The 23,816-nt window shown below is 37.7% G+C and overlaps 1 protein-coding gene across 5 annotated transcripts in view; it reads left to right on the forward strand.

Moving 5' to 3' along the window:
• The first annotated feature begins 132 nt into the window (after positions 1–132).
• synj1 (synaptojanin 1) overlaps positions 133–23,816 on the forward strand; it is a 29,707-nt gene continuing 6,023 nt past the window's right edge. The window contains exons 1-33 of one of the 5 annotated variants that reach the window (XM_055051319.1): positions 133–198; positions 2,155–2,314; positions 2,505–2,591; positions 2,873–3,140; positions 3,276–3,501; positions 3,805–3,888; positions 4,683–4,760; positions 7,394–7,455; positions 9,021–9,117; positions 9,582–9,757; positions 10,851–10,932; positions 11,022–11,174; positions 12,366–12,531; positions 13,280–13,303; positions 13,744–13,935; positions 14,371–14,455; positions 14,982–15,122; positions 15,209–15,401; positions 15,477–15,635; positions 16,431–16,587; positions 16,772–16,898; positions 16,998–17,210; positions 17,297–17,375; positions 17,478–17,643; positions 17,725–17,907; positions 18,031–18,075; positions 18,957–19,085; positions 19,273–19,311; positions 19,832–19,879; positions 21,218–21,259; positions 21,999–22,045; positions 22,294–22,483; positions 23,077–23,378. In XM_055051319.1, coding sequence (XP_054907294.1) covers positions 2,191–2,314; positions 2,505–2,591; positions 2,873–3,140; positions 3,276–3,501; positions 3,805–3,888; positions 4,683–4,760; positions 7,394–7,455; positions 9,021–9,117; positions 9,582–9,757; positions 10,851–10,932; positions 11,022–11,174; positions 12,366–12,531; positions 13,280–13,303; positions 13,744–13,935; positions 14,371–14,455; positions 14,982–15,122; positions 15,209–15,401; positions 15,477–15,635; positions 16,431–16,587; positions 16,772–16,898; positions 16,998–17,210; positions 17,297–17,375; positions 17,478–17,643; positions 17,725–17,907; positions 18,031–18,075; positions 18,957–19,085; positions 19,273–19,311; positions 19,832–19,879; positions 21,218–21,259; positions 21,999–22,045; positions 22,294–22,483; positions 23,077–23,378 — 4,164 coding nt within the window. In that variant the 5' untranslated portion in view covers positions 133–198; positions 2,155–2,190. The other 4 variants (XM_055051320.1, XM_055051321.1, XM_055051322.1 and 1 more) reach the window with 4 other exon arrangements.

The following is a 23,816-nucleotide window of genomic DNA, read 5'->3' on the forward strand; positions in this document are numbered from 1 at the left end:
TATCGTTTACTGGGTTTTAAAGGCAACTACTTCAAGTTTTGTTGCAATAAAGGCACTTCCGTCATGCATGGCTTTAGAAGTATTACGGTAACGTGAAGCAGGGCGTGCTTTACTTTACGTCAGAATGTACCACTCCGCCAACACACCGCCAGGAAGGATTTTGTTGTGACAGCGGTGCTGCAACCCGGCGGGGAGACGGTAAGACGGGCTGTGTAGCACATTTATTCTGTATGTTTTAATTAAACCAGATAGTTACTACATAAAACTAACATTTAGAAATATATGCAAGCGTGTGTGTTTTACATGAGTGGGACGAGATAAGAAATGCGATAGTAGCTGGTAGTTAATCATCCCAGGACGCGCAGGTAGTGCCACCATCAAAATAATGAAACCTAGCGAATCATAGCCGTCTCTGAATTAATCTGGCTAAGTTGGCTAACGTTGCCAGCTAGCGTTAGGTGTGTGAAGGACAACAAATACTTTCTTCATATACGAGTAATTCACCTGCTTCTTTTGATGGCTTTGCATCGCATAAAAATGTAGCATTGTGTGCTAGCTGGTAGGTTAGCGGTTGCTTCGTTTGCTGCTGCTGCGTTTTGAAGTCGTGACTATCACTCCGGGAAGATGATCTGCCACTTCCCCGGCCTTTAACTTTCACCATCTCCCTCTATCACTGTTGCCCTGCAGCGAGCCTGTTAAAAATAAATATTAGTTTGTCATCTCTGTCGGCCAGTGTCCTCACAAATCGGATGACTTTGCAGCCTAACTTTCCTCATTGTTCCTGTAATTGTTTGGCAAGTTTCCCTTATTTGCGGTTTAAGGGAAACGTTTTGAAATACAATAAACTCACTGTGTTATTGTCTATAGGTTAGCCTTAGATTTTAAGACAAATGGTGAGCTTATCCATCCTATCTGTAGCAAACTGTAAACAACTAGAAGTTTTTGTCAAAATGTAGCTTTACCCATAACTTTCTACTTGCTGTCTTTGTGGATAAGCAAGACAATTGTATTATGTAAAGCATACCGTGTTGTGTTTTGGTTTTCTTCTGTTCAGACTTGCCATACTCTTGAGAAGGAAGACAACTGCTCTGCTCACCCATGTGCAGTGGCCTTCATTGTCTCAGTCTGTTAAGATTTATTGTCCTATTCAAAATCAGAGAAAAAAAATGTGATAAGATTGGAAATCCATTTGCTAAGATATTATTCAAATCTCCAACTTTATTTTGTGCAGGCGGCATTATGGTCTTATCTGTTTCAAATGAGTTTGGCTATCTGATGTTCTTTAGCCTTGGATCACAGTGCCACGGTCCAGCTGAGTAGCGATTGGCACAACCTGGAACAAATCCACCAATTTTCATAAATGTAAACATTAAACAGTGTCAAACAATTGATCATACACACAATCTTTCTCAGTGTTGACCTTGTCTGTTCCTTTATGGCTGTAGCCTATCTACCTTCGGATGGCTGTTTTCTGCAGCATAACACACCCTGTCACACAGCTTAAATCACATAGCTCAAATCAGCTGGCTCTCTGAACATGACAATCTTTCACAGATGCCAGATCTCAATCTAGTGGACAACTTTAGGAAACATTGTAATAGAAGAATTGCATCGCAAATGTGCAGCTGAAGAAAGAACATCTGCTGCATTCTGCATTGCTATAATGCCAATATGACCCAAAATCTCTGCGTGTCTCTGACACTTTGCTGAATTGAGGCAGTTTTGAACCTCAAAGTGTGTCAAGCTTGGTGCTAGCTATGCATGTTACTTTGTATATTTGTGTATTTAGAGATGCACCATTCAACTGAATTGAGATCAAAATCAACCACTAAAAGATAGATAAATGGGTTTTTTTTTCTTTTGATTAAATGCATCAAAAGGAAGAGCTTCCCATCCTCTTCAGTTTGTAAGTGAATTAATTAACATCATGATTAACTTTTTTGAATTAGTAAAGAAAATTTAAGAAAGCTTAGGTACAAATGCTTAGATGTACCTAAGCCTAATACCTAATAATGATTTTGTATTTTTATTTTAGTATTTTTTGTTTTACCTAAATAAAGATCCTACAGTTCAAGTTATTCAACAAAAATCTTTAAGTAAATGTATTTTTATGTCTCACCATCACTGATTCTTATTTCTTCCCTTTATTTGCAGATAGTAACATAGGATTTTTTTCATCTTGGATCAGCTATGGCCTTCAGCAAAGGATACCGTATTTACCACAAGCTGGATCCGCCACCTTACAGTGTCATAGTGGAAACGAGGGCGAGGGAAGAATGCCTCATGTTTGAATCAGGAGCTGTTGCCGTTTTGTGTAAGCCATCTGTTTTTGATTAAAGATATGATTAACACTATCTTTAGACTGCACTTTCAAGCAATGGCATTTCAATGGAAGTATGACAGAAGCGATTCATCCTAGAACATCTGGCTTTGGAAACACTACAAAGAATATATTTGAACAGGCTCTAATAATGTTTTCTTCTCACCCATTTTGTTTCTTTTAGCGGCGGCGGAAAAGGATGCCATTAAAAGTACTTATACCAGGATCTTTGATGCATATGGAATTCTTGGTGTTCTCCGGCTAAACCTGGGTAGGAAAACAGAAAATGATTGTTCCCTAAATGTTTCCAGGCAGCCATGCTGCTTCTCTTGTTCGTGGCATAGTTGCTCCTTAGTCATAAGCTGCTTTCTTCCGTCCTTCATATGACCTTGAAGGCTGTTGTTATCACGACAAGGAACTAGCAGTGTGAAAGATTAAAGCTCAGTCTTCTTGATGGCTGAGATTAGACTGGCTGCTGAATTCTTGTTAAGCAGTAATGGCATCAAAGTTCAGTAAACCATTTTTTGTACTTTTGATCCTTTGATTTTGCAGGGGACTCCATGCTCCACAGTCTCGTGGTTGTGACAGGATGCAGCTCTGTGGGGAAGGTGCAGGATTCAGAGGTCTTCAGGGTCACGCAGACAGACTTTATATCGCTGAAGAATGATCCAGGGGATGAGGACCGGATTTCTGAAGTGCGCAAGGTCCTAAACTCAGGACACTTCTACTTTGCCTGGTCTGCTACTGGAATCAGCATGGATCTAAGTCTCAATGCGCATCGCAGGATCCTGGAAGATACTACAGACAACCGCTTCTTTTGGTAACATAACACATAATTTGTGAACATTCTCTCTGTTTGAAGTTAGTAGAATAACCTTTTTTTTTTCTTCAAAGATTGTGATCGTTTTTGATTTTTAAAAAAAAATAATCATCTTCCCTCTTTATAACCAAACAGGAACCAGTCTCTGCACTTGCACCTTAAACACTATGGAGTAAACTGTGATGACTGGCTGCTGAGGTTGATGTGTGGCGGCGTAGAGATCAGGACCATCTATGCTGGCCACAAACAGGCCAAGGCTTGTATCTTCTCTCGCCTCAGCTCAGAGCGAGCCGGCACGAGATTTAATGTGCGAGGGACAAACGATGACGGACAGGTGGCCAACTTTGTGGAGACTGAACAGGTTTGTCATGGCTTCAGTTGACAAGTTTCATCTTTTTTTAAGTTATCACACAGATGGAAGGCAAAATTTAACAATTTCAGTATGATTTAAATCTATTTTTGTTAGCAATTTTCCTTTATACCCTTTAGCTTATCTTAAAGACTGTTTTATTTTTTTCTATAAGCAACATAGTTATGTTGTTATTCATTCTAGTTTCAAAACATTCTTAAAATGTACATTTAATTGTTTTCTAGGTGGTTTTAATTGTGTAATTATATTAATTCATAAAAAGTCTAAGGATTTCTCTCTTTCTTTCCTTCAAAGGCTATCTTCTTAGATGATAAAGTCTCATCATTCATCCAGATCCGAGGGTCCATTCCTCTTTTCTGGGAACAGCCAGGAATCCAGGTACTGATGGTATCAAATGCTGAAATATTGATGTAATGTAAGGCATTTATTCAAATTCTAAAACATTTTTGATGATTAAAGTTTTCTCCATTTTTTGGATACTGTCGTAAGTCATAAGTAGGACTCAGTTAGGATTGTTTGCTGTGGCAGTGTATGTTTGCTATGTTGATTGGTTAGTTGGCCTCTTCGTACCTCCTCTTTGCAACTTCATACCTTTCTTCTTCCATTTCATATGTTATCTTCATATGTTCATAGCAATTAACTTAAATAATTGCATACCAGTTTATCATCTTTTGTAGTTGAGTATTTTAATACATTTTGAAGAAATAACATTATGTAATTTAATTTTTTTCATTTAAAAAAAGCTTTTCTATAGCATCTAATTTCTTCTGACCCCAGTTTGGGCCTCTTCACTCTTATAATATTTGACACATTATCACACCCAGATCAATCCAATATAACAGTCTCTGTGAGTTGAGATTATTCAATAAACCCATGAAACAACATTTTCTTATAGTTGAGTAATTATAGATAATAGATATAGATATAGAGAACTTCTTTAAATTATGGTCTCTTAAAACTGAAACAATATCTCTGACAGGTAAGAATGGACTCAAAGCTTAATTTCATACCTAATGACATCCGCCATGAAGCAACCAAAACTAAAGCTTCATTTTATGGTAAAGGGAGCAAAATGACAAGCACCAGAAGGTTATCACAACATAAAAGGAAAATAAAGCTCATCTTGTTTTAACAGTATACCAGTTTTAACCCCTTTTTGTCGCTTTATTCAGAAAAAGTCCATTAAGGGTGTTTTGTTGCACCTCAATGAGAATCGACACCCTAATGGACTGGATGAAAACCCCCACCTGGTATAACCTTTTCCTTTTGTTTTTTTTCCCCCTCCCATCTCTATTTATTTACATTTTTGGGGTGGTGGGTGGGGTTTGGAGCTCTGCTGCTGTTGCTGCTGCTTTATTACTGCAGATAAGTTAATCCTCTGTGCATTGCCAGACTTCATTGGTGTAAAACAAAATGAGAAGTTACGGTACATAATAATTTTTTTAGTCTACCCTGCACCTGTCCAGGAAAAGCCATTTTGATTACATCTGATATTCTCATTGTGTGCTCACAGCTGACGCAACATCACTTGAGTTTGCCTGCTCCTGTTCTGACATTGCACAGACTGGTAATTTAGATGTCGGGGAGGCTAATGACAGTAATAGTGGTTGGTAAAGGGCTTTTTTTCTGTTTCCTCAGCTCCCAGACTTCTTGGGTCAGGTGAGAGAGCCTGTTCTGAAAACATCCCCTAACCACTTTGTTTGATTTACTATAATATTCCCAAAGCAGCTGGATACATTTTAACCTCTAACAACAATAATCTCCTAAAGACCTACATGACGCCAAGAGCATATTAGCCATCTATTCAGGCCAGTAGGTCTTTAGTTTTCTCAAAACACAGATTAGTGGGCTTGGGGTTGTTTTCAGACGCAAGTGTAGTTCTCCTGCTTTGACGCACCTTTTTAGCTCTCAGTCCCCTTCTACCAGTTGTGGCTTGTAGGCTCTCCTCTCCATATTCTCAAATACTTCCTGAGCAGGACGTGTTATATTAGTTGCATTAAAAAGAGAAGTTTTTCTCCAAATATGTGTACCCCTAGAATAATTTTTAAAAATGCAAATGAGCCTATATATAATTAGCACAAGTGCAATACAAAGAACACCTGCTGAGACAAATAGTCAGTGGTAGAAAATGAAAGTCATTTAGTGTTTTATTTACCCATTTTTGAAAAGAGCTATTTACAGGTGCATCTGAGTAAATTAGAACATTGTCAAAAAGTATCTTTAAGCATTTATTTGAGTTTTGGATGGTACTGGTTTATATATTATGAAACCTGGATTATAACCTAGCAATGGTGGTTCAGTGAAATGCTCCTGTTGCTTGAATTATTGCATCAACAGTGTTAAAGACAATCAGCTTGTGGTGCTAAGTTGTTAAAGCCCGGGCACCTTTAATAATCACCTTGAATTTATCTACAGTGTTAGATCTCATGCCTTTTATCTTACAATACATCACAGATTCTTTATTGTTTGGTTTAGGTTGGTTTTGCTGGTCAATCAGCCACAGTGTAGAAGTACTTGTGTTCTTTCTTATTTTTCTGGGCAAAAAAAAATTTAAATGCTGCAGGTATACTTTTTCTACAACACTTTTTCCTTCCACTCAACTTTCTACTAATATGGAAGGATACTGTACTTTGTGAACAGTTAACAGCTTTGAAACCCCTTAACTGTCACCCCCAAAGCACTTACTGGTGAGTAAATGGGTTCATAAGGACTTCGTTGTCCTCATGACAGTTAAGGGGTGTTAACATTTTGCAGTTTGACATCTATGTAGACGGGTACCTGCCTGTGGGTAACTGAAGTCTTTCCCATGATCGTGTTGACTATAACAGAACATTTCCAGTTTTTTAAAATGCTTTTTTTTATTTAATATTAATTTGTTAAGATCCTAAATAGTCATCCTATTTGCAATAATTCTACATTCTATGGAATTAAAATTTTCAATTACTTTGTAATTAACTGAGCTGCACCTGTATATATTCTCTGAAGCGAAATGACTCATACCTTGAAAGATGTCCTTTAACAATAAATACCAAAAAGTTATTAGATCATGTATAGAAATAATACTTGAAAATGTTGATTTTATTGTTCTTGACCGGTCTACTACGGTGCTCTGGTACACACTGACTGTGTTTTAGTCTAAGCTGTCCCACTGCAACCTGAGTAGTTTCAGATGTCATCTCAAGAAGTTATTAAAAATGCAGAGGTTGGACCTGCATGACTGAGGAGAAAGAAAAGAAGTCACAATGGCCACAGTACAGTTTACCCCCAGAATAGTTTATGTAGGCCCTGTCAAAACAGGTCTATGCAAGCAAATCAGAAAACATTAAAAACTTTCTCTAGCCATCACCCTACAAACTGATCACAAATAGAAGTCAAGTGAAAGTAGGAAATGCTTTTCTGTTGGCAAATCTTTTTAAAACGGAACATCAACATGACAATGAGGAACAGATTTCTTGTTGCAGCCTCAGTGCTAGATTTATTCACTTCTCACTAAGCCTGAGTGGGAGTAGTCATGCGTATCCAAGTTTACTTCCCTGATTCTGTGCCAAAGCTTGTATTAGATTTTTTAGTGGAATAACAGAGTTGAAATCTGGAGAAGAAAGGTGTCGGAGAGATGACGAGATTCATCTGTTGCTCAGTGTCTTTGTCTATGTGAACAAATTTCCTCCATTCTGTCTCTGTGTTGCTCTTGTTCCACTCCATTCTCTCTCTGTTTTAAAATGAATCAATGCCTCATCTGTCTATTTCAAGTGCACACATGTCTGTTTCACTTTCTCAGGTTTTCTGGGCATCCACGCAATGTGTACTCTATCTTTTTGGGTTTTTTTTTTAGTATTATTTTATACTTTACCAAAGTAGGACCCTGTGGATTGTGTCTTTGCAGGTGGGGTCCCATCGTGTCAAACTCTCAAGGGGATTTGAGGCAAATGCACCAGCTTTTGAAAGGTAATTAAAAGGTTAAAGGTTTTATGAGTGGCTTCAGCTTCACTTCTTCTCTTCTGTTCTACTAGATTGCAGCTGATTGATAGCCTTCTGAAAATCTCTTTGTCACCTGGTTAAGAGTAGCAAAAGCTTGAAAACAGGAGAGGATTAAGACTGAAACACTAATATTGTTACTGGGAACATCAAGGACACATTAATAGCTCTTCATCAACAATGTCCTACCAAATATACAGTATTTTTGAGGTAACATGAACATTGTTAAACATCATGGGAGATGCTTTTGATTCAGTCTAATATTTGTCCCTATATATGCTGCTCTGTCTTCAAGTGACAGAGTAACATTTGCATTTGGGAGAGTTCCATTTCTGAAATTGGACAGCTCAGTTGTTACGACATAACCCTCATTTTCTACTATCTATTAGCTAATACACATTTTTTTAATTTTCCGATCTAAGTGTAGATGTCAAAGACATGGTTTCTGTGCGGAACCCCTTAGGGTTTTCCGTCACATATAAAAAAAATCTCCTTTAGTTGTGTCTGAAATTAATACCCCCGTTACTTTTCTAAATGTATTCTTTTGTCATACAATTACATTTTTTTGGTTTTGAGACAAGTACTGACAATCAAAGAACATTTTGCTTTAAATATTATCTCTACATAAAAAAAGACTCCTTTTCCGACTTTACATGACTGGGTATTCATGTCCTTTCCAGTATACTTCAGAGATATGATGGTGATAAATGCACTTACTGCTTGTACTTCGGTTGTTTTGTGACTGGAGTGTGAACCATATTTTTCTGGTTTACAATCTGTACCACACCCAAATAGTACTGGACCCCTCCTTATCAAACCACAGCAGCCACTTTTGTAGCTGTTCCCATGTCTGTTCAATTTACGATAGCCTTCAGTTAGAAAGTTTGGAAGACAAATGTTGATCATTTTATTTTCCACATTTTTTTGGTTTCCTTTGGATGGACTTCCAGTATTGCTATCATGTTGATAGAAATTTACTAAAAACAAACGTTAAATCAAACCTCCTCTGCTTTTTGTACCCAGTTTGTCTCCTTCTTGCAGTTGTCTATTTCAAATTTATTCATTTTATTATATGGTGAGATTTTTGCTGTGCTTTTCCACAATTTACTTGATTCTACAAAGGTAGCATATACATACTGCCATTAATTACAGATTAAGTAATGAGAAATATGGGCAACTTCCAATATTCTGTTTTTGTGATGCAGATGTTAACTCATTTTTCTTTTTACCTCTTTTAATTTGTTTATTGCATCATTTTAACACCTCAATGATAAAGAATATGGCTGGCTACTTGACTAGCAAGTCAGACACTGAAAAGTGTCTTGATCTGGTAGCTTTTTGAACAGTTATCATATTTGCAGTTTTAAATGTAATTATATTTATTGGTATTATTCAATGTTTTACTGTTGTGTCATGTTCAAATTAACCTAAAACCTTGCAACAGTGCATTTAATTAAAGGTAGCTATGATTATTGCTATCAAACTTGTAACGACTTGAACTTGATAAATGCGCTATGCCTGAATCTGTTTTGCAGACACTTTACTGCACTGAGAATGTTGTATGGCAAGCAGGTTATCATCAACTTGCTTGGAAGCAAAGAAGGGGAACATATGCTCAGCAAAGCATTTCAGGTGAGATTTTACTGTCTTGTTTTTTTTACTAAATGATTTCTATAATGCAGACAATAACACAGGATTTCAGTGAAACAGTTGAAGATGTGTCATAAGAGGCCTTATTACTTATTGCTTGTGAAAGCTTGCTTGAATTCTTCCTGCTTCTGCAGAGCGCGGGATTTTGCTCAATACAGAATGTGTCACTTCCTGCTGGGTTTTTGCCCAGTCAGTTAGCAAAGGGAAAAGTAAAAGTTTAAAAAAACTTGAAGATTTTCAACATTTTCAAAATAAGAAGCAAATGTGACAGTATTACAAGTTCGAAATGAGCTTGAGCCGTTTTATAAAACACATTGCTGTCCAAGCTTTCCTGTGGATCAAAAAACATTTGAATGAATTTACAAGCCATGCAACTGCACATTATAAATCTTTGGATTATATTTAAATATTAACAAATATCTTCTCTTCCCTTTTCTCTCCCTCAGAGTCACCTGAAGGCTTCAGAACATGCCACAGCAGTGAAAATGGTTAACTTTGACTATCATCAAAATGTGCGAGGTGGCAAGACTGATAAACTCAGCAGTGTTCTGAAACCACAGCTGAATAAATTCGTAGATGAGTGTGGGTTCTTCTACTACTCTGGGGAAAAAGGCATTGTAAGGTAAGAAAGTTCTTTCTTATTGTACAGATTTGTATCTCTTCCTGATTCATTTCGTACAGTTGAAGTACCAGTATAACAGGTATTTTTGCAACAGCAATTGACATGCACACACATTCCCCATCTTGTCAGTTGTCTCTATTGGTATCTAAAAAATTATTTGTTTCCCTCTTTGGAGCTCTGAGTTTACAAAACTCCTCTTTTGAAACTCTGTGATCAGGGTTACTTAAAGGTTGCATAGCTTAGCTTTGCTTGTCACTTCTGCTCTTTAAGATTACGTCCACCCTTTTTTTGTATAATACCTCCTCATGTCTCTTCGCCAAGTCACCTTTAACCTTTTATTCTTTTGATTAATTTGGCTAAAATTTTTACAAATATTATTTAATAGACATAGATATCATCTTGTTGGAACATACTATTTGCTACTTAATGTCAACACTGTTCCTTGACTCTACCCAATTGTTTGCAGACCATCCACTAGAGGGCACCTTTGAGCTCATGACCCATGGATGTTATTGCTGTGTTATCCAGCAGCTGAAACATTTATTATCTAATGATCAATAACCTCAATGGGCCTTCAGTAAAACTGTCAAAAACACATTTTCCAGAACTCTCCAAAAGTACTTGAATGCTTTCTAGTCATAGTACAAAGACAATGTTCAACTTTATTTTATAAACAAAGTCAAGTGGTGCATATCTCTGAAAGAACATAAATCATATTTTCTTGACTTTTCGGATTTATTTTGGAATGGAAAATGTCCATTTTTCATTGGCCCTCTTTACTCTGATACAATTCCCATCAGAAAGCACCTAATCAGCATATAGACTCCACCTGTGCTCAATTTTATCTTTGTATTGATATGGACATTCTGTAAGTACTTCAGGTTTTTCCAGTTATGAAAGTGGGAAATTTAAGTGTCATAGGTTTGATTGGGAGGCATTTAATATATAAGTTGAAATCTATAGCATTAGACATTCATTCTCTCATGACTTGCAAGTTCAAAGAACTGAAAGGAACTACAATATTGATAAGTCGAGTTCCATCAAACGTTATGTTATTGTATTTTGCAGTTGAATAAATCAGGCTTTTTTTCAGGACTCAGGGAGGGACCATCAGGAGTAACTGCCTGGACTGTTTGGATAGAACAAACAGTGTTCAAGCCTTCTTTGCACTTGAGGTTTGTGTCCAGCTTGGTGTACATTGATGCCTGATATTGAAAGATATTATAGATTTGTCTTTTATTCAAATTGCCTTTGCCTCCTTCAGATGCTGCCCAGACAGTTAGAGCAAATGGGTCTGACAGAGAAACCACAGCTGGTGGCCCGGTTCCAGGAGGTTTTCAGGACCATGTGGTCTGCCAACGGGGACTCCGTCAGTAAGATTTATGCAGGAACCGGAGCCCTGGATGGGAAGGCCAAGGTGTGTAATGAAGTAATTTAATACTTGGGAATAACGAGAAGTTTTCAATTATTTAGGTAATTTATAATGCAGGTTAGCAACTCCGTGTTTTATGGAGTCCAAAGGTAATCCGCTTCCATAGATTATACTCTATGTGTGATGTAGCATTACCACTCAAGTAGTTTTTGCAGGCTAATAACATGTGACTCCAAATGATGTTATCCAGGATTTTAACACCATTTTAAAGATTCTGAAGAATCATTGAAAAAAAATATTGTACAATTTTCAAGACTGAATACATCTGATAAATGCACACACATTGAAAGTGACAAAAAATATATATATCTTGTTTTTTATCTTTTATACCCTCCTTGATCAGGGCTTTATGTTGAACCTATGGCTCTTTACCCGACTAAAGTTTAGATTCTAAACAGTGAATTGACTGTCTTGCATGAACACAATTAGGATATCAATGATTTCTTGATTGCTTTAAATATATTCAGCCATCACCTTTTAGACACTAATTCATAAACTGCAATTTTCTGTAAGAATGCAAGGTAATGATTGCATCAATATTTAATCCTCTGTGTAGAGATTGTACCCTTTTTAATTATGTGCATTATGTCTTTTGGCTAACCTGTGGACCTCTCCACCTGTATGGTAAGTCATTAGGATGATAGATATTTTTAAGCTATGGGTCTATTTCTGGTGTCTTGTACATATCAGTCTGATGGTTTCACATAAATGAGAATGGAGTTTGGGACAGGTGACAAATCTTGTTTACTTCCCTTTGATTATCCTTATGAAAATATATGCTCTCATTGAACTTTCCTGGAATTTCACTGTGAACAGAAATTCAAAAGTAAGAGAAACAAAGAGGGGAAAAAACTACTTTATTTTCGTTTACTTGTAGCAATTACATTTATACTTATTTCTTCCATCAAAATGCAAAATCTTTCTTGGAATTTAGAGAAATCTGTCCAGATTTCCACCTAATGGCCATTAATGAAATCTCTAACTTCTTCAGAAGATAATTGAAATTCATTACTATGAGCTTCAAATCTGACAGATCTCTCTAAAATGTTCCTTCTTGTCTTTTTTTTTCCATCCTGCAGTGGCGAAAATGTCATTTTTTAACTTCTTGTGTGTGCCTTTTTAACTGATTGGATGCTAAATATAAATATATATGTATATATATTTCTTGGCTTGCAGGCTGGAAAGCTCAAAGATGGCGCTCGCTCTGTGACACGGACCATTCAGAATAACTTCTTCGACAGCTCCAAGCAGGAGGCGATAGACATCTTGAGGCTGGGATCCACGCTTAACAGTGATTTAGCAGACAAAGCTCGAGCTTTGCTCACCACTTCCAGTCTTTACGGTAATTTTCTGCATGATTTAAGTCCCTTATTATTTGGTGAAACATTTGTGGAAACAATGAGCTGCATTTTGATTAAACCTTTCAAACATAAAAAAACATTTTGAGCAATGTTAGACACAAAAACCAATGCAATGAAAGAATACAATGAAATTATTATCCCCTTCTTTTAACTTTTTCTTACATTGTCCTCCACATTTGTTGGCTCATCTGGCTAGCTTAATAAAAAGCCTTAAAATAAATTTGTCTTGATCTTTGTTAAATAATCTCACTTGAGGACATTAATTCAGTGATGAAAAAATCTGGCATTGTCACTGGTGCCACTTATTGGTGTCCCAGCTGTTAATGTTTTGAATGTCCCTCTTTTGCCAATAGCGCAACACTTAGTCATACCTTATAACAATTCAAATGGTTGAATCAGAGGCATAAATTCTTAAAAAAAAAATCATCTTTGCACAATTCCTCTTTTTAAACTCAGTTGCAGTGAGTAATTTCTGCATTGTTTGAGTCATGTATTTTAAACATTGTTGAATAAAATATTTTACTATTTTTTTTCATACCAACTAATTGTTATTGAGACAATGTTTAATGGTTGTGATGGAGACATAGGCTTTTCAGCAGCCCTAAAGAAACCTTGTGAATTTTGAAAGGAGCCCTGGCTCGGCTGATTTAATATTTACTTGCTATTATCTGTTGAAAAGATGCTAACCTACAACTTTCTTCCTTCTCTCCCACTTGCAAACAATCTTAGTCACTGAGCCTGTCTTGCAATCAGGTATAGTAACTTATAGACTGCAAGCAACAGATATGTTTTCCTGCCTTGTCATATAGTTGTTTTTTTATTATTACTATTATTATTATTATTATTCACTATTGGTTGTGGTTTATTCCACTGTCTGTTTTATCAGATAGTTACAGCAATGATTAAACTAAGATGTTTCAGCATATGTTTTCAGTAGGTATTTGCAGACAGCTATAAACCACTACCAAGCTTTACATTGTGAATGTTATCAGTGAAATGGTCACAGCTAAAGTCATTCTCCCATAACCTTTGTTTTTAAACATTCTAGTGAATTTCCTTTGTTGTTTTTTGATTATAATCCCTTTTTTCATCAGTATTTTCCTCTTCTTTGTTTCATCTTCCACCCAAACCTCCTTTCTGGCGTGCATCTTTCCATGTTTTGGCATCTAATCTGCACATTCTTTCCTTTGCAGCCTCTCCAAGAGTGTTGCTTGGAATGTGTCAGAATCACCACAAATACACAAAGCCCAAGCAAATCCGGGTCTGTGTCGGCACCTGGAACGTCAACGGGGGCAAGCAGTTTCGCAGCATCGCATTTCGCAACCAGACACTGAACGACTGGCTGCTGGATGCTCCAAAAAAGGCAGGACATCCTGAGTTCCAGGGTATGTTTCTTTTAATTTGTCCACAGTCATTACTTGGTAATGACCCCTTGAGTATGTGTCTATTTGTTTGGTTGAAATAGGTGCTGTAAGTATTTAAATGTTATTATTAAATAAAGAAGTGTGTGCACTAGATATTAAATCAGAAAGTGGACATTGGAGATCCAGTAAGCAAATCAATCAATCCCTCCTTTTTAGTTTATAAGTCAGTACAGAAATGGTTAAGTTTAAGAAAAATCTGATTATTAGAAAGAGACAATTGATGAAATTGTAATAAATTGACAAAGATCACAGCTGATCTGTTTTCAGTAAATGTCTGTTGTGTTTAGCACAAACTTTGTTTATAAGATCATTCCCCTTTAACTGTTAAAGGGTTCAGTGAATGTCTTAAGCAAACACATTCACTGAAGACAAACATTTACTTTTGTTTCTTGACAGACAGCAAAGCCAACCCCATAGATATATTTGCCATCGGCTTTGAAGAAATGGTTGAACTGAATGCTGGGAACATTGTCAGTGCCAGGTATGTGTTTAAGATTCTGCCAGTCCATAACCTATTGGACTCAATACATTTCAACTGTAATGTATTGAAATGTACAATGGATATTTCAGTATGTTACTGTTAGACACACCTTGAAACATTTTGCAGCCGTGTCTGCAGCAGCTGGTTCTACTCTTTTCTCAATTATTTGTAGAATCACGTTTTGCTGCAGCCTCAGCTACAAGTCTTTTTGGGTGTCTGTAACAGCTCTGCAATTACTTTGTGATCTATCACATACCATCTCTTTAGAGTACAGCACATTTCTTGTCTGAAATTGTAACATTACAAAATTTAAAAGTTCTACAAACACTTGGTGCTAAGACTACTTATATGCTAAGTTTAAAAGGTACTAACCCTTTGCAGAGCAATGTATACTTGCAAATTCAACTCAAGTCAGATATTTAAAAATTGAGGCTAAGGATTTTGTAAATTTCTACAAAGGTAACAGTAAAATTGAATTGATTTTCTTGTTTTAATGTTAGTGCTCTTCATCTCTTCTTTGTCTCAGCACTACTAACCAGAAACTGTGGGCTGCTGAGCTCCAAAAAAACATTTCAAGGGACCACAAGTATGTGCTGCTTGCTTCTGAGCAGCTGGTGGGAGTGTGCCTGTTTGTTTTCATTCGTCCTCAGCATGCACCCTTCATCAGGTAAAAATAGTGCACATTCTGATCAGAAACACTTGGTGACTAACTGTAAGAAAATTCTTATGAGTTTTCAATTCTTTTTGTTACAGAGATGTTGCTGTAGATACAGTGAAAACCGGAATGGGCGGGGCCACCGGTAATAAGGGAGGTGTCGCCATCCGCCTGCTGTTCCACACCACCAGCATCTGCTTCGTCTGCTCCCACTTTGCTGCTGGCCAGTCTCAGGTCAAAGAGAGGAATGACGACTACAATGAGATCACTCGCAGACTCAGTTTCCCGATGGTAATGGCAGTTCTAGTCACAAATATTGTATTTTGATTCAACTGCATTTGAGGTAACATTTATCCTCTGCTGCAGGGTCGTCTGCTGTATTCACACGATTACGTGTTCTGGTGCGGAGACTTTAACTACCGAATCAACCTGCCCAACGAAGAAGTGAAGGAGCTCATCAAGCAGCAGAACTGGGATGCTTTAACAGCTGGTGATCAGTTGTTGGAACAGAAGAACACAGGAATGGTATAATTTGTAAAACACATCTTCACTGCATTATCATTTGTCACTATATGCTGGTGTATTAAGACTGATTCAGAATAGATTTTCTATGCAAGTTCTGCACCGTATTAAGAGTTTAAAAGTTTATTTTTTTCCTCAAGCACATTTTCTTAAATAAATGGGGGCAGCTATTGCAGTTTTCTTGGATTATGCGAACTGATTCCGTAACGTGTCTTCCTTAATGATAAATAATTTCATCAATTATCCTGAGGATCAGTCGGCTAAAAAGGGAAATGAACACATTTTGCAGATTTTTCAACACCAAAGAGAAATACATAAAAATATGCAAAAATTAAACAATTCAATTTCATTTTACTTAATTTATTATCTTAAAAACAATAACATTGCATTTTTTACTGTATACTTGGCCATTTGTAGCAAAGAATTAATCTACAACTACAAAAATATTTCTAGCCTTAACCTGTGAAAATCTCAGTCCTTTCTCCTTGATTTAACATCAGTACAATGTTGGGTTGATCTGTTTATTATTTGGATTAACAAATTGATAATTGGATAGCCAAATGTGCTTAATATGAGAATTTTAACCACTTGAAGTTTATACTATGCATCTTGAACATCTTAACACATTTTACATTTTATCTTAAATGAAAACTTGTAATTGTTTTGTAAAGTTTTGCCTTCATCACTGTCTGAGTATGTACTTCTTTCAGCAAATGGCCTTTTTTTACTCTGTATATGCCAGTTAACGATTAATTGATTACTGAATTCGTTGACAGTAACCTTCATATATCTTTGCAGGTTTTCCGAGGTTTCATTGAGGGAAACCTGGATTTTGCCCCCACCTACAAGTATGACCTCTTTTCAGAAGATTATGACACAAGCGAGAAGTGCCGTACACCTGCATGGACTGACCGCATACTTTGGAAAAGGAGAAAGTGGAACTTTAACAGAACAGGTGATATGCAGGGCATCTTAAACCTAATCCTTGTAACCTTTTGACCAATAACAATGCAGTTATGCCTTATTGTTTTGTTAATTTATAAACAAATATGAAAACTTCTGAAGAATTGCATTTAGTCATTTGTTTGTTTTTGTTGTTGTTTTGTTTTGTATTTTCTTACTCTGTGGTTGTTTTATAGCTGAGGAGATGAACGTTGTAGGAGCAGCCTCTACATCTGGAGATGCTGAGGATAATCCAGAACAGGCCTGGAGCCCTGGGATTTTAAAGTACTATGGCAGGGCTGAGCTCAAGACCTCAGATCACAGGTAACCATCATGATATCTCTGTGATCCAAGATGATTACTTAAAGCTTAATAATACCAGTAATTCATGTCTCTTCCATGTTTTGTGATATTTCTTTTAAGGCCTGTGGTAGCAATAATAGATGTAGACATCCTGGAGGTGGATCCTGAGGAACGACATCAGGTCTACAAAGAAGTTATTGCCCTGCAGGGGCCTCCAGATGGCACCATCTTGGTGTCCCTCTGCTCCTCGGGGCCTGATGACTATTTTAGTGATGAACTCATTGATGAACTACTTGATAAGTTTGCTAATTTTGGAGAAGTCATCCTCATCAGGTGAGGCTAACATGCAAGCACAGAGATCCGGGTGTGTTCCACCTTCAGCCTCTTATTCTCGATTAATTGTGCAATTTTTCATGCAGGTTTGTTGAAGAGAAAATGTGGGTAACCTTCTTGGAAGGTTATTCTGCTCTGGCTGCACTCTCTCTCAGTGGTTCCACTGTAAGTTGGCTCCTATTCTAATTTGTTGGAATGATCTACTTTGGATAGTTTCATAGGAACCTCTCAGCCTTTTTCTGCTTACCTTGCTGGTATGTATTGCAGGTCCTGGACAAGGTGATTGACATCCGCCTGAGGAGTCCAGGGTGGATCAAGAGTCTGGAGGAGGAAATGAGTGTGGAAAGGATCTGCGGCAGCATTCCCACTTCAGCGAGTTCAACCTTGCTTGCTGAAGACGTAGACGTGGGTGATGAAGATTATGATATGGAAGGTCAGGAGTTGTCATGAAATTGTACTTATCTATGTTAAGGTTTGTAGGAATGTTCTAACCGTTCTTTGACTGCGGCTCCAGGTGATGTGGATGATGAGGTGGAAGACATTCTTCCCCAGCACCTGCAGCCTGGTGTAGGCTCTTCTCTTGGATCCTCACCTCTGCCGTCCCCACGCGGTAGTCCCTGTCCCTCTCCTACTCATGGAGAACCCGCTGCTCCCAGTAGACCAAGTCGTGGACAACAACCCCCTCGACCATCACAAGGTAATGACATCACACAGCATAAATAAATTAGTCAACTACAGTCATGCTCCTCAAATCATCTGCACAGCTAGTTGTCTCCATCGGCTGGAATGTAAACTGTGATTTCATTGTGTTTGTAATAAGTGGAAGCAGATTTAAGCCCTACATCACAGAGGAGAGAAACAGCAGGTAATTAAATGAGTGATGATGCAATCTGTGTTGGTTTCCACTTGTTTGTTTTAGAATAGTGTTTCCTTCTGAGGCAGATTTTGGGGTGTGATGTTGATGTGCGCTGTATACATTTTGCAAATTAGAATGTGAAACTGTAAGCCAAAAAATGGACACATTCCACAAGGTGTTTCTATGAGGTGTTTCAGGATTGTGCCATGTTTTATATGACATCTGCGTAAGACCCCTTTACCCTGGATTAGGATTGGCCTATAATCTTTACTTCGGAGAACCAAACACCCTCAATACTTGATCAGATCATCTGCAGCATGAAAGGTTGTTTATTGTAATGTTGTTTTATTAACCTAAAGAATTGTTTTTTTCCTTTTACCTCACTTTTTTTACTCATTGTCCTCGTCTTATGTCCTCATAAGTAAATGCAATGCCAGGACTACTCTTTCAAAGTTATGAACATGGTTTCCATTTAAACTGCTACATGAAAGCTTAACAACTTCTTCTGGTTTCAGCAGCCAGCTAGTCTATGCAATTTGGAGCAGCGTGTACTCCCAGCTAGGACTCCTGTTTGACATGGAGCACAGGGCATACTCACCTTTTCAGTGAACATAGTGTTTCTTCGTGTTTTGTTCTTATGAAGTGTGGGTTGCGTTTGACACCAAAGGGGTCTTAAAAGAAGACCCGTTTGGTGTAGATCTTTGTTGTTGTTGTTGTTGTTGTAGAGCTTTTAGTTGTGTGTGTTTTCACAAATGGGTTTCATGAAATTGTCAGAAATATGTCAAATAAACTGAGCAGTTACGGGCATGACTCTATGCCGTATTCATTTAGCAGTTAAACTGCCACAATATATTTAATACAACAAGCCTTTCTGCATCTTTTCCTTTAAGGGCCTCCTGTAGACTTCCAGCCTGGTGCTCCCACAGGTCCAGGCCTGGAGCCCAAACGGCCTCCTCCACCTCGGCCCAATGCTCCTCCAGCCAGACCAGCTCCACCTCAACGCCCACCACCACCTTCAGGTATCACCCCATAAGCCTTCTCTATATTAGAATGATATAGAGTATGATATAGAGTTAGCTCAGCTTAAGTGGGGACAACTAAATAAAATCCTGCTGTGGGAAAAAAAAATCACTTTTAATTATGATTCTCTACAGAAGAGATAGTAACTTGTCATTCTTATCCCACTGCTTTGCCAAATCCGTGAAGGCGGCATGAGCCCTCAGCCTGTTAGAAAGGACTCTGGAGGTAAAGTTAAAGTGACCAGATGATGTCTTGATATACTTCTGTGGCTGATTTACTTTATGCTGGTTCTTGCTGTTTTCCATTAGAGCTATGCACAGCAGTCAGTAAGTGTTGATTCAGTGTAATGTCCAAGACAAAAAAACTGGTCCCACTGTTTTTAAGAAGAAGGTTTTGCATCTTTTGTCTGAATAGAGATAGAATCCAACTGCTGATGTGACGCATTAGCATGGTATTTTAAACGTTTGATTACTTCCCCCTTGTAATTTTGTTTTTGTGTTCTTTAAAATATGGTGTAATTTGTTAGTAATATACTTGTGAGGTGTTTTTGTAGGTCCTAAAATCCATCCTTTAGGTGAAAAATGATCCTGTACTTTAGTTTAGTTTTACATGACAGTGAATTTGGGAATTAGAATATAGGTTTCACCTGAACACTGTGACTAATCTTTACTTTTATCTGTTGATATTTAGCATTTTTCTGTTCTACTTTGTTTTAAAGAAAAAAACATTTGTTTTCCTCTCTAAGACAGTGGCAAATGTCCCAGCCCACTGCTTGGTAGGAGAGGCAGTGAAGGTAACGAGCCAGGAGTTTTTGAATGTTGCCTAATTCCTTCGGTCTTAGACCCAGCACTCATCAATGTCACTGAGGCTATTTTGACATTGATGGTTTGTGTTAACTTTCACTGCTTTATTGTAGGGGTGTAAATCAAAAGTTTACCACAATACGATAATGCATCAATTTGTTTGGATGACAGTACAATGTTACTCAATATCACAAAGTTTGTCATGATATGATTTCAATAAGATGCAATATATGACCATCTAACAGAACCATTTCATAATTAGTAGCTTTTGAAAAAAACTGCTTAACATGATTTGATCACTTTATTTCTAAGTGATTTCAGACACCAACAATTTCAATTAAAAAAAAGCATTGTCTCACATTTCTCATGTTTAAGTGCATTTTTTCTTAAATGGCCCTGATGGCCTTTTAGTCTTAAAGAAAACAAACATAATACATAGCAACATTTTAAAAAGTCACTTTTGATATGGAAGAAAGCAGATTTTAAACTTTCATTCATTTTAGTGTCTCAAAAAATTTGAGCTCAATCTCAAATGTAAATTAATCACCCTGTATCATCTTAAAGATGACAATGTAGATTGGTATTTCTATTTGCTTTATATAATTGGATCATTAGTCTAATCTTTTAATTGATGTATCAGTGTGGATTGATGTTTACACCCCTACTTTATTGTGGTTCATTTTAGTCTTGTTTGTAGGTGTGATTGAGATGTAATTAATCTGTTACTAAATGCAAGAAATGTAAACCACCACAGAAACAAAATCAATGAAAGAAGCCTGTCTTCTTTCCTTCAAGCACAATTCATTGTCTTCTTTTTAATACTCAGCAATTGTGCAATGCAAACCCATTTAAAGGTCTCTTTCATAATGACCTTTTGTGGCTTAGTCATTAGTCTTGCCCATTATAGTATATGGTATAATATGGCCAAAAAGTAACATTTTATGTAGAACATTTTGATTGAAATCTAAAATAATATTATTTAATATACCATAAAATAATATAATACATATTCAAAATGAACATAAATTCATTACTGTGGAAAAAATGTACTATTTTTCATAGAGACCAGTGTATGCGTATCTGAAGGGATAAAGTGGGTTTATCTTTGAGATTGTTTTTCATGTTGGGAAGTGGGAAAGTTCTCCTCAGACACAGTATTCAGCTTTCATCTTCTCAAGCTTCACTGCTTTGCTACAATATTTCCATCACGCTTTTTTTTTTTAAGTGCTTCTAGCTATTTTTTTTTCTTCTGAACACCTGCTTCTGGTGACTAGCTAGCTGGTTTGTGTGTAACTTTAGTGTAATTTGGTTTGCTTTATGCTGCAAAGGACCAAAGAGTCCTGCTCTTCCTCGGCCAGATGCTCCTGCAGGTGAGTGCCGCTATGCATGACGTAGCTGCATTAGCATGGATGTATACAGCGAGGATACAGATTTATCTTATATAAGGGTGTCTGTGTTCCATGACCATCTCTTTGTGTGACATTTATTTGTACTTTTGATAATGTGGTGAGATTATACCTTCCTCTATAATCCTGTTTTGTATGCTTGTGTTCTGAGACACATGTGCTTGTCCTGAGGTGGAGGATAAAGTTTGGATGTCTACCCAATCGTCGACTTTGCCTGTCTGCACCTGAGACATTTGTGTGGTGTTTGTGGTTAGCAGATTCCCTCTTGCATAGTAAGAGGTTGTGTGGTTGGCAGGGTTGACTTACGATTGGTGACTCGACAGGACAGAAGAAGACATTTAAGTGGTGTGGGAAAATGTTTGAAGGCTTTCGGAGGGTCTCGGTAAGAGAATAGTGAAAGAAGAGGAGAATCCTTACAGTGTGGTGAGTGGTTGGGTTACAAATAAAAAGGCCTGTGTGTCTGCCAGACCTCCTGGAGCTGTGGAAGGACTGAGCCATCTTTGATAAAGAAGTCATCCATAGAATAGCCTGTGCTGGATAAATTGTGATTTCTTATTGTTTTCATTTGATTAATCTTCATATCAAAGTAATAAAAAATCTTATTGCATTTGGTTTTCCATACAGATCTCTAAAATAGGACCAAAACTAAATATTGCTTGAAATGTGTGCTTAATTATTGTTTTGTCTGTGTTAATGTTCTCAGGTCGAGGTCAGGCAGGAGCTCCAGCCCCTGGAGGAGCTTCCAGACCAGTGAGTTTTCAACCAGTATTTAGATCTAAAATATTCTTTTTTTATTATTTGAATCATGTTTAAAAAAAATTCATAAATTACAACTTTTGTTTCCACTATTGACAATTACATTGTCAACATTGCTCTGCTTCTTCTTCAGCTATGAAATAACTTTTTCAGTTCAGCTACTCAGCTTGTAGCATTCACAAAACATTTACTCTCATCCATTTTCTATTGCTATGATTATCCTCTCAATTTTCATCTTACAGAATATTCCTCCTCGAGCTGGAGTGATCAGCATGCCCCCTCAGTCTCGTCCGCAGCCTCCATCTCACCCAGGTGCACCAAGGCCCACTCCTGATGTGCATCCTGGGGCCCCTCGGCCTATCCCAGACACTCACCCCGGAGCCCCACGACCGGTGCCCAGTGCACAAGTTAAACCACCAGACCTTCCCCTGGGTAAAGAAATGTTTTCATGGAGCTAAAAATACTGAAAAACTTTCTTTTAAGGTTATATGTCCAACTAAAAGTTAACTGAGTGATCTCATATTCAAGGCCAAACATATTCCAGGCTGACACTCGATGGCACATTTTCATGCCTTTGTATCTTCTGCTGTCAACATTTCGATGAACAGCTATATTAATGTTTTTTGTCATATATACAGTAAGAAAACATGTTTCCCTGAACCAACGTTTTCTTAATAGGTTTTAAGTTGTGAATTTTAATTGGGGTCTACCATAGCAAAACTGATATTGAGGAGGGAAGAGATGTAGAGAACTACAGAGATGGTGGGACACTCAGCTCCTACAGAGGAGACTTGGGGGGTGGGTGTGCTCTATAGTTCAGAAAATACGTTAGATTCTTTTTTTTCTCATTTAAACTGTCACAACACTTTAACAAATATGTAAAAAACATTATTTTATAAAAGTCGCCTACTGAAGCTTTAAAGCTGCAGCAGATTATTTCAGGAAGAGGAAATTCCCATTCAGTATGTCCGACCTTTAAAATGTGGATATTTTGAGCTTTGTCTCTGTTTTACTTCTTCACTCAGGTCCCCCACCATCAGGACCCCCTCCCACGACAAAAGCCCAGACTCAATCACCCATGCAGCCTCAGCCCCCATCTGCTCAGTCGCAGCTGCCACCACCAATGCAGCCCTCACTTCCCGCTCCTCTGCAACCACAACAAGCAGCGGCGCCTGCTGCATCTACCCCACCTGCTGCAGCCCCAGCTGCTGCAGCGTCTCCTGGGCTTCAGCAGGGCCTATCCTCTCCTAAGCCTCCACCACGCTCCCGATCTTCTCATGCTTTGCCACCTGATGCTGCCAAGGCTGAGACTGCCCCCGCTGCACAGGTTGGTGCAAGATTGAGTTAGTTTCAGCAACTGAACAATTACAATTATGTTACTAATCTGTTCTACAGATTTATAACCAAGTTAATAGATTGATGTATTTGAAATCAGCAGCAATAATATACTTTTCTGCTTCTTTGACTTCTTTAGTTGAAATTAGTTGTGTGTCTTTCCTCCTGCTTTTGTCTCTGATGCATTTGTCTCTTTCTCACAAGCTGGAGAAGCCATCAGGGTGAAAGGTACTTTATATCAAACCACCTTTTTGTCTCATCCTCCAAAACACAACAGTCCTCTACTCTGTTATCACTCCTGATACATTACATGCAGTAATCCCTTTTGTTTTCCGTTGCAATTGATTTATTTGTCCTTTGTAGTCTAAATCCGTCAATCAACTGCCAGGGCTTATTGACCTTTATGTTAGGCTCATAAAATGTGCTTTTG

The sequence above is a fragment of the Poeciliopsis prolifica genome, unplaced genomic scaffold (genome assembly GCF_027474105.1).
Source record: "Poeciliopsis prolifica strain line A6 unplaced genomic scaffold, Auburn_PproV2 SCAFFOLD033, whole genome shotgun sequence".
In the NCBI taxonomy this organism is placed as follows: Eukaryota; Metazoa; Chordata; class Actinopteri; order Cyprinodontiformes; family Poeciliidae; genus Poeciliopsis; species Poeciliopsis prolifica.